The sequence below is a fragment of the Oncorhynchus nerka genome, linkage group LG25 (genome assembly GCF_034236695.1).
Source record: "Oncorhynchus nerka isolate Pitt River linkage group LG25, Oner_Uvic_2.0, whole genome shotgun sequence".
Taxonomy (NCBI): domain Eukaryota; kingdom Metazoa; phylum Chordata; class Actinopteri; order Salmoniformes; family Salmonidae; genus Oncorhynchus; species Oncorhynchus nerka.
The window spans coordinates 15340807-15352443 of record NC_088420.1 but is presented as its reverse complement, the minus strand read 5'-3'; the positions used below and the strand labels follow the sequence as shown (position 1 = coordinate 15352443).

General features: G+C 42.1%; 1 protein-coding gene across 1 annotated transcript; it reads left to right on the top strand.

Annotated features, from left to right (window-relative positions):
* The first annotated feature begins 6220 nt into the window (after nucleotides 1–6220).
* LOC115109072 (leukocyte elastase inhibitor-like) lies at nucleotides 6221–11636 on the top strand. The gene is made up of 7 exons (XM_029633647.2): nucleotides 6221–6291; nucleotides 6411–6695; nucleotides 6898–7035; nucleotides 7256–7373; nucleotides 7493–7635; nucleotides 7966–8130; nucleotides 10959–11636. Exons 2-7 carry the CDS (start codon nucleotides 6444–6446, stop codon nucleotides 11400–11402), a joined length of 1260 nt encoding a protein of 419 aa, XP_029489507.2. The 5' UTR covers nucleotides 6221–6291; nucleotides 6411–6443; the 3' UTR covers nucleotides 11403–11636.
* The last annotated feature ends 1 nt before the right edge of the window (nucleotide 11637 follows it).

Here is an 11637-nt window from a genome sequence, read left to right as displayed (position 1 = left end):
GGTTAAATGGAAACTGAAATCTGGACACTGACTGTAGGTCTATAACCTCTCACATCGGCTTAATATCTTTACAACCGATCAAACGGATGTAATTTGGAAATTTTCCTCATCAATCTACACACTATACCTCGTAATGACAAAGCAAAAACAGGTTTTAATGTATTTAAAAAATATATATGTATATATACAGTTGAAGTCAGAAGTTTACATACACCTTAGCCAAATACATTTAAACTCAGTTTTTCACAATTCCTGACATTTAATCCTAGTAAAAATTCCCTGTCTTAGGTCAGTTAGGATCACCACTTTATTTTAAGAATGTGAAATGTCAGAATAATAGTAGAGAGAATGATTTATTTCAGCTTTAATTTTTTTCATCACATTCCCAGTGGGTCAGAAGTTTCAATACACTCAATTCATATTTGGTAGCATTGCCTTTAAATTGTTGAACTTGGGTCAAACATTTTTAGCCTTCCACAATAAGTTGGGTGAATTTTGGCCCATTCCTCCTGATAGAGCTGGTGTAACTGGGTCAGGTTTGTAGGCCTTCTTGCTCGCACATGCTTTGTCAGTTCTGCCCACAATTTTTCTATAGGCTTGAGGACAGGGCTTTGTGATGGCCACTCCAATAACTTGACTTTGTTGTCCTTGAGCCATTTTGCCACAACTTTGTAAGTATGCTTGGGGTCATTGTCCATTTGGAAGACCCATTCGTTAGTTAACAAGAAATTTGTTGAGTGGTTGAAAAACAAGTTTTAATAACTCCAACCTAAGTGTATGTAAACTTCCGACTTCAACTGTATATACATTATAACAATAAGTATTCAGACCCTTTGCTGTGAGACTCGAAATTGAGCTCAGGTGCATGCATCCTGTTTCCATTTATCATCCTTGAGATGTTTCTACAACTTGATTGGAGTCCACCTGTGATAAACTCAATTGATTGGACATGATTTGGGTATCAAAAAATGTCTGCAACATTGAAGGTCCCCAAGAACACAGTGGCCTCCACCATTCTTAAATGGAAGAAGTTTGGAACTACCAAGACTCTTACTAGAGCTGGCCGCCCGGTCAAACTGAGCAATCGGGGGAAAAGGTCCTTGGTCAGGGAGGTGACCAAGAACCCAATGGTTACTCTGACAGAGCTCCAGAGTTCCTCTGTAGAGATGGGAGAACCTTACAGAAGTACAACCATCTCTGCAGCACTCCACCAATCAGGCCTTTATGGTAGAGTGGCCAGACTGAAGCCACTCATCAGTAAAAGGCACATGACAGCCCGCTTGGAGTTTGCCAAAATGTACCTAAAGAACTCAGACTATGAGAAACAAGTTTCTCTGGTCTGAAGAAACCAAAATAGAACTCATTGGACTGAATGCCAAGCATCTGGAGGAAACCTGGCACCATCCCTACGGTGAAGCATGGTGGTGGCAGCATCATGCTGTGGGGATGTTTTTCAGTGGCAGGGACTTGGAGACTAGTCAGGATCGGGGAAAGATGAACAGAGAGAAGTATAGAGAGATCCTTGATGAAAACCTGCTCCAGAGCGCTCAGGACCTCAGACTGAGGCGAAGGCTCACCTTCCAACAAGACAACGACCCTAAGCACACAGCCAAAACAACGCAGGAGGGGCTTTGGGACAAGTCTCTGAATGTCTCTGAGTGGCCCAGCCAGAGCCCGATCAAACATCTCTGGAGAGAGCTGAAAATAGCTATGCAGCAACGCTCCCCATCCAACCTGACAGAGCTTGAGAAGATCTGCAGAGAGGAATGGGAGAAACTTTTTTTTAAATCTAAAAACCTGTTTTGCTTTGTCATTATGGGGTATTATGTGTGGATACATGATGGGGGGAAAAACAATTTAATCCATTTTAGAATAAGGCTGTAACAAAATGTGTAAAAAAAAAATCTTTTCAGAATGCACTGTATCTATTTATAGACAAGTTGACTAACAAGTAGCCTACCAAAATGTAGGAAATTATAAGCAGAAACATATATAAATTAGGCACAAGAATCATGCACCCCCTGTCAAAAAAAATATTCCGCTGTCTCGGACTGTAGCCTGCAGTTAATTTTCTATATTAGCTGGTTAGGGTCGGGTGCGGGCCTCAGATTTTCACTTTTTGACATATAGTCTTGCGGTTTCCGATGGGTTATTAGCAATTGCAGACGGTTGCAGGTGTACACATCACTAGTGTAACGGATGTGAAACGGCTAGCTTAGTTAGCGGTGCGCACTAAATAGCGTTTCAATCGGTGACGTCACTTGCTCTGAGACCTTGAAGTAGTGGTTCCTCAGATACAAAGATGAGTTCTCTATCTATCTCTATTGGTGGGATAGCCTACACTTGCCTTCCACGCTGAAAGGAGGGTGTCGATGAGGGGAGAACCGTTTTCCTTTTGCTTACTAACAAATTGACACACTCCACCAACACTTATCGGTTTCTGGGTCATGGAGGAAAGAATCCAGAGGAGATAGGACATAGACCCCGCTGCAAGTCTATTGCTTGGTATTAATGAAGGTGGGTGGGGACAGGGTTTCCCCTAAGCTATATGGAATTGTTTAAAGAAGGTCATACCAAGTGTTATGTTCTGTTAATTACTGATGTCCCCTTTAATGGGGACATCAGCACCCTTGGTGCCCTTGAATGGAGCACCCTTGGTCATGTGCATTTTGAATTTTAAGACCCTTTAAAGCAGGGGTGTCAAACCCAAATACCCAGTGGGCCAAAATGTAAACCTGAACAAAGTCACGGGCCAACATTGAACAAATTAACCTTTTAATATGGACCCAAACAAGTTTTGCTTTAACATTGAATATGGAACAAGCATCGCTTATTACCATACAATATATAATTTAATAGTGGAGACATGCAAAATCGAATTTCAAATGAAAAAACACATCAATGGCATTCATTTATTAAATAAATAAAATTTAAATAAAAATTGTATGCCTCTTTTCTATTTGCAGCCTTCTGATTTAAATACCAAAATAAACTTTTTCCACTGGCTAATAATTTTACAAATAAAATGATAATAAATCAATCAACCATTCAAGCCCATGCCTTGTAGCAAGAAAAAGTGCATAAAGAAAACGTTAATTATTGCACACTGGTCTAATCTGATGTGCCCAAGCCAGATACCTGGCATCTCTTCTTGGATGCTAGTTCATCAATGTCTGGGCTCAAGCTCTGAGCTGAAGAAATCCTCAGTATCGAGCGAAGATGTTCATCAGTCAGACGTCTCCTGTGAGTTGTTTTGGTCATCTTCATCGAGGAGAAAAGTTGCTCGCATAGATAAGTGCTGCCGAACATGGAGAGCATCTGAGCAGCTTGGGTGCAGAGCTGAGGCATTGTGTCAGGGATGAACCGTGGAAACTGTGCGGCGCCCACAGCATCATACTTTGACTTCAGCGTGTCGTTGCACTGGAGTTCAATCAGCTCCATTTGGATGTTGGTTGGTGCATTTTCCACATCAACTGAGAAGGGATTACTAAGCAGTTCAAACTTGCATTTCTGGGCACCGAAGTCGGCAAATCCCCGGCTAAACTCAGCAGCGAGAACACTGAGTTTTTCAGCAAACTGTGCGCATGGGAACACGGCGGTAGAGATCTGCGCTTTTATGGATTGGCAGCAGGGAAAATGGCAAGGGTTTCCTTGCAGCATCTGATTCTCCCACAGGCACAGTTTAGTTTTGAAGGCCCTCACTGCAGCGTACATGTCTGTGATGATGCGCCCCCGCCCCTGAAGCTGCAGGTTCAGCGCATCGAGATGGCTCGAGATGTCACAGAGAAAGGCCAGCCCACACAGGAACTTTTGCTCCCGGAGCTCTGCTGTATCCTTCCCTTTGGTTTCCAGGAATTGACATATTTCCTCACGCAGCTCGAAACATCTGTTCAGTACTTTTCCTCTGCTTAGCCATCTCACCTCTGTGTGATACCGCACGTCTGCGTATTCCGAACCACACTCCTCCAGAAAAGATTTAAACTGGCGGTGATTTAGACCTTTGGCTCTTATAAAGTTAACTACCTGTGTTACTGTGGTCATAACATGTTCCATCTTTAGGGCTTTGGCACACAGTGCTTCCTGATGTATGATGCAGTGGTAAACAGTTAGCTCACCTGCACAGTTCTCTTCCCGCATCTTCTCCCGAACCATGCCTACCAGTCCACTCTTTTTTACCGCACATCGCTGGCGCACCATCTGTCGTTAATCCAACGAGTTTATCCCACGGCAGCTTTATTTCAGTTACACATTTGGAAACCTCCTCAAAGATTTCCTTTCCTGTGGTTGTGCCATGCATTGATTTGAATCCTAATACCTCCTCCGTAACACACAGATTTGAGTCCACTCCACGGATGAAGACTGACAGCTGAGCAGTATCAGATGCGTCGCAGCTCTCATCCACAGCGAGGGAGAACGCAACAAAATATTTTCCCTTTTCCATCAGCTGGTCATACAGATTGGTGGCAAGATCACATGTGCGATCAGCTACTGTGTTCCTGCTCAGGCTCACGTTTGAAAATGCTTGTTTTTTCTCTGAGCATACGAGGTCACAAACCTTCATCATGCACTTTTTCATGAACTCTCCCTCATTAAAGGGCCGGGCTGATTTTGCAATCTCTGCTGCCACTATATAACTAGCCTTTACGGCAGCCTCGCTTTGTGATGTGGCTTTTTTAAACATATTCTGTTGTGAAACCAAACTTCTTTTCATCTCCTCTACTTTCTGGCTCCTTTGAGTCATGTCCAGGTCCTTGTATTTGTCATGGTGTTTCGTTTCATAGTGTCGTCTAATGTTGTACTCCTTACTTACAGCCACGTTGACTCCACAAACAAGACAAACAGGTTTGTCTTTTACATATGTAAACAGATATTCTGCCTCCCACTTGTCCAGAAAGCTCCTGTTTTCTGCCTTTCTTTTCGCCATTTTTGGGAAGGGTTAGCTCGCTGACAGTTGTAGCGTCTATGTTGCTATGACTACTGTCACAGAGGAGAGAGCGTTTCTGGGTCCTGTCCTGATTGGCGCGCGAAAACAGCAGAGCATTATGGGATTCGTAGTATTAGTGGTGAATGTGCTGTATAATACCGGCGGGCCAGCTCTAGTAGTAATTTGGTATTGTCTCGCGGGCCAAATATAATTACCCCGGGGGCCAAATTTGGCGCACGGGCCAGAGTTTGACACCCATGCTTTAAAGTATCACTACATGGAAAATATCTGAAAGATTTAAGAAAGATCAGGAAACATTTGTTATTATTTTGGACATTATTTTTTGCCACCAAACAGTCTCTATATATTTCCATTCTTGTGAGTCTTGTGAGTCCTAGTCCTTGAGCAAAACAACCAACATGTAACATGTGAGAGTCTCACCCACAGAGGGGTCATATTAGCGTGTAGCCCAAACTGTTCGGACGCTACAGACATAAATTGGCAGATCGACTTCAGAGGAGTCCCAACAAGCTTGTGGGGGTCGTATAGCAAAACACCATCGTGTTCGTGAGTCTCATCTTTCCAGAGGGGATTGAGATGCATCCAATGCAAAAAACAGATATTTCTAGTTTAAACTGATGGATTTGTATGGAGATTTTTGTATGATGCTAATTCGATTTCAGCGGGGGGCGCAGACATCGACCTTAGGGATTTGAAATAAAGAAATAGATTCATAAACTCTTTCCGCCTTGCTTTCATTGTGTGTATTTCTGCCTTGGCCACATGATGTCGCCATTTAATAATTCAAACGAGTGTACATCTTGGCAACGCCCAACCAAAGATGTTTATAGCTCAACCAAGATAGACCACAACCTGTCGTTTCTAATGGGAACAAGAGTCATAGTGGGCAAAACAAGCAAGAAGGGGGACAGAATCAAGTACGAGCCTGAGAGATCCTATTGTACTCCTTTAAACAACTCGGTTTTAATAAACTTTTACAAAGGGTAAAGCCTACAAAACTTAGTCAACTCTGTTCATAATCTAGTTTTGGGAACAGAAAATCAGATCAGCTTTGAAAAAGATCTGAAGTGGAAAGATCTGATATGGTTGGTCAAAATACCATTTAGTGCCTGTAAGACCCACATAGATACATGTATATTTACAATGAGGCCTATTTCTATAGCTTGTAAAGTGGTAACTAAACCAGGATTATGATACTGACACAGAGTCGATGGGAGAGGGAACCACTGAGAAAAGTGAAACCACATCCTCATCTCCTTCTCCTGCAACCACTCCCACTTATAAAAGAAGTGTCCTCAATAAACGGTAGAAGGAAAAGGGGTTTCAGAGCAACGACAAACACCAATGTAAGTAGACTATATTTATCTCTATTTTTCCAAAGTCCCGCAACCAGCCATTGTTTACAGACAGACATCTGTTTAATATAATCTATATTGATGTCATTACAACAATTATGGATGAGTAGCCTTTCTCATCCATAATTCTTTGCAGAGTTGAGATGGGATCTGGTTTCAGCGGCTGCGTTCGGCAACAAAGTCCAAATAAGTCCAAAGACGGTGAGGCAATACCTTTCAGCAACCCTTCATCCACTGTTCGGAACTCAAACACAGCGTTTGCTCTGGACCTTTACCGTACACTGAGTGAAAACCATGCAGATGGAAACATATTTTTCTCCCCTCTGAGCATCAGTTCAGCTCTGGCCATGGTCTATCTGGGGGCCAAAGGAGACACCGCCAAACAGATGGCAAAGGTAGCCCTACACACCCACCCACCCACACACACACACCCACCCACACACACACACACACACCCACACACACACACACACACACCAGCAACCAATTTTGTTCTATGTGTATATAATAATTTACCAGCCCTGTCTGTCTTTGCCACAGCACTCAACCTGGTAAGTGTGTGTAAGAAATACTACTCACTCATTCTACTATTCCTAGACCCTGTGTCTCGACACTGCCACTGATGTCCACTCTGAATTTCAAAAACTCGGCTCAAAAATCAACAAACCCTCAGCTTCATACCAATTGAAACTGGTCAACTGCCTGTGTGGAGAAGAGACTTTCAACTTCTTCCCAGTGAGTTAGACCAGCTACTTCCCAAATATCTAGCAGCAGGCAGTAACCCTACTGAATATCACTGCCTTGTTTGCAAATGTTGCCATTCCTCTTTCCCCTAACTTGAGAATTGTGTAAATATAGGAAATAAATTCATGACCATTGGAAATATTCTACTCTAGACTGTTTGGTAAAACGCTCAGCTGCTTTAGTTTAGAGTGACTCTTTAGGCTTCCTCTAGGAGTTCATTGAAGCCACACAGAAGTTCTACCATGCAGAGCTGAAGGCTATGGACTTCATAGGGGCTGCAGAGGAGTCCAGAGCACAAATCAACAGCTGGGTGGAAAAGAAAACAGACAGTAAGATGACTGGTGTAAATCAGGAGTGTAAAATCTAACTATTGTACATTAATGTAAGGATGTGTCTGCTCCAACTTCAGTAGTTGGATCCGTTAATTATTTGTGTTCTTTATCTACAGATAAAATTAAATTGATGTTGAAACCTGGCACTCTAAGCAGCATGACCAGGTTGGTTCTTGTGAATGCAGTCTACTTTAAAGCACAATGGATAAGTGAGTTCCATGAAGCTGATACCATGGAACACACCTTTCAAGTCAATGAGGTGAGAGAACTACAGTGTCTGAGAATCCTCCATTTGAGTCATAAAAACATACTTCTGAAATCAGTGTGGAAAATCCACTGTCTGCAACAATTGCATAATTGCAACCAGCCCCACCAATTGTTCAAGCCATAAAACTTGTGGAAATAAAGTCCTTAAACATGGTTCTTGATTACGTGTGTGTGTGTGTGTATGTGTATGTGTGTGTGTGTGTGTGTGTGTGTGTGTGTGTGTTTGTTCTCCACTCTTCCACCCTCTGTGTCTTGGCAGAATCTATGGTCATTTGTACTGTGATTATTGATGTATGACCCTGCCTCTTTTGTGTGGTTTCAGAATGAGAAAAGACAGGTGCAGATGATGGTTCAAGTCAAGAAGTTACCATACAACTACATACCCCAATTCAAACTCCAAATCCTGGAGCTTCCATATAAAGGGGAGGAGCTGAGCATGTTCTTCCTTCTGCCTGCAGATTCCAATTACCCTGACCAGTTACTGGAGGTAGGTGTAGCCAAAACCACTATTGACCCAGCCTTTAGCTCTGTCATGACTGTCCATGAGAATCTAAATAGGTCAGATCAGGTATGCAATGAATAACTTCAATCAGAGGAAGGAAAGAGCTAGTGGTGATTAACAACTCACGTCCTGTCGTAAATCAAGGGGAGAAGATTGATAAGAGAATTATGTTCTCAAGGTACATAACCCAATTTAATTATATTACTCTGTCTGCAAACCAGAATTTGTAAGATCCTGGTCGAATGAAACAGACGGAGGCCCAGCTAAATATTCAAAAAGGTTTATTCACGGGAACGTTCTGGCGAGCACAATACAAAGACCTTCATTTTATACTGACTTCTCACGCCCATACATTCACACCACACACACACACAAACAGACGCACACACATACACACAAACAGACGCACACAATGTCCTGCTACACACACACTGTCTGTCTCACTACCCAGGCGACAGAGATTAGTGACCTTGTCCTTGAGACATACTCCCCGTTCTCTCCCAAATCTCTAGTCAGGTCGACACCGAGCTCAGACAGTCTGTGTTTTAAAATACCATAAAGACATATTGTTTTACCCTAATTCTGACTAGGACTACACATTTATTGATTATGATTTCATACATTTTAATCAATTCCATACAATTATATGTTTCAGGGCGGAATATTCTAATCATTCAATTAACAGATAATTCTCAACTAACAAAGATTCAGGTCTCCCTCTCCAATATTCACCAAGGCATGTCCTTTGTTTCAAGAGACCTTTCTTGACGAAACTCTAACACGTTCAAAAGCAAATACTGGAACAATATATCTAACATAGAACGTGGGGAATGGTCAGAGGCGATCTACAGAACACTAATGTAATTTTGTTTGTTATTTTGTGATGTCATTAAAAATGTTCTGAAGGAAATACTGTAAATTGGAAAGTATACTCACTACATGTACGAAGTTTCCATACTATGCGTTGTGCATGTAATATGAAAAATGATGAAAGTGTTTCTGTTAAGAGAGGAATGTGATTTGAGAAACTATAAGAGATAATTATTTTACATAAAACTTTATACAAGTGACAAGTCACGCCCCCAGAGTGAGGTCAGAGAGTGTGTCAGCCTGACGGAACCGCCCATTTCAAACAAACTGTATATGAGTCAAGAAATTAACATACTAGACCAGAAAAGCATAAAGCTGCAGCTGCACATTTAAAGTGGTTTGAACTGTGAATCTCAACATGAGGTAGAGACGATAAAGTCACCTCCCGGACAATCTCTGGTATGGCTGATTAGCTGTCCTAAGTAAAGTATCTTCGAAAGCAAATTTAAGTAGGACCATTCTAATACTCTGCTCAAACAATCGTATTACGCTACTCTCATGACCCCACTGGGAACCATCTACACGTCTGGCTAGCCTATCTTCAAAGAAGCATCTTCAAATGGAAGAAAAATAAACTATGTAGTTCTGTTCAGGACTACATGACAAGTCACCAGATACCAGACAACTACAGAGGAGAACAAAGGTAGAAGACTTGTTGGAACTCTTTTGAACAATCAGAGCCTTACAAGTGTGCCGCGAAAAGGCCCAACTCCCTTTCCAAGAGAGAGATCCGGCGAACCAAGGCATTTCATGTAAATGCATTCATGATTTCTTACTCGAAGAAGGCGGCGGTTCGTGTGCAAAGTATATGGTTACTGTAAGTGAGAGTAGTTTCTGAAAGTACCAATGTTAAGTGTCTCTGTCCCGCTCTCTCCATCTCTTTCGTAACAAGCAGCCACGTTGTTGTCATTCCGCTAGGGACCTGTTTTTAACGTATTAACTGTGTATGTTTATCCTGTGTTACCATTTAATTAGCTAGTAAATAAATATACCAATTTGTGTAGTACTGAAGTAAGGTTCGGGTTTTTGCAGATGCAAGGAGGTTACGACTGTTCAGAATGACGATATGATACGAGGTTATGATTAATTAGTTGACTGTTTATAGATGTGATAGGTAAAGACCCTTTAGAGTTTAATTGGGGAGATGGTAACTCTTTAAAGAACCGCTCTCATGGTGCCCCAGATCCTAATGAGCTACTCGTTACATGATTAATTTAATTAGGTAACAATTAAACATATTTCAGTAATTTAGATAAATAACAGTCTTCAGATTAATGTTAAAGTGAAGTCACGACAGCTCAGAGGACTATTAGTCTTGTGTTGCGTGGAAGACCATGGTTCAATACTCTGTGGATCATACATCCACAACTTTTCCAGTATGAAGCACAGGATGTTGGTGGCACCTTAATTGGGGAGGACGGGTTTGTGATAATGGCTGGAGCGGAATCAGTGGAATGGTATCAAATACATCAAACATGGCTTGATGCCTTTTCATTTGCTCCGTTCCAGCCATTATTATGAGCCGTCCTCCTCTCAACAGCCTCTACTCATATGTAGATATAGTGAAAACCTCTGCTGTCATTTAATTGCTTGGAAAGTAATATGTCACAAAACAAATTACTCCACAAACTGACTACAAAAACATATCTCTTCTTACCTTTTAAATGCGTAACATACTGTATGTAAGACTGGCAGCAAGGTCCATATACCGCCAATATAGAGTTGTGCTGTTTAATATCCAGTGGAGGGGTGGATGCCTCATAATAGTGGCTGGAACGGAGCGAATGGAATCAAACACATTGAAACCATGTGTTTGATGTTGTTGATACTTTTCCACGTATACCGATCTAGCCATTACCACATGGCCGTCCTCCCCAATTAAGGTGCCACCAACCTCCTGTGGTTACATCATCCCGTTTGTCATTCTCCACTGTCTGACACAGCTGGGGAGAGAGCTGACACCGAAGAGGATCCACAAGTGGACCAAACGGCAGAAAATGGGCACGAGGACCAAAGTCCACGTTTCAATCCCCAAGTTTAAACTGCAGGAGGACTATCAGCTGAACACACCCCTGGCCTCGCTGGGCATGGTGGATGTGTTCGACCAGGACAGAGCAGATCTATCTGGGATGAGTGCAGCGATGGAAGAGGAAGTCTACCTATCCACTGTAGCCCACAAGGCCTTCGTAGACGTGAACGAGAGAGGCACAGAGGCAGGCGCGTCCACAGGGGCAGAGGGCAAAATGTACGGTTTCAGTAACATGCATTACTTCACGGCAGACCACCCCTTTATTTTCTTCATTAGACACAACCAGACCCAATCCATTCTGTTTCTGGGCAGGTTCTCTTCACCTGAGGAGGGTGACAGGGAGGGAAGAGTTCTGTAGGAAGGGAAAATAATGTTTTGAAAAACATGTTATGTAATGCAAGAGAGCCCTTCACAGTTTAGTTGATTATTGTTGATCTTGTGAACCGAGTTTGGATTTGACCTTTACTACGTGGATAGTGCTGTTATGTATTGTTATGTAATATAGCTCTCACGTGCTTATAGTTTGTGATATTTAATGTATTGAAAATGATCAATGATATAATAAAGTGAAAGTTTCTCTATGTAGATTGTCT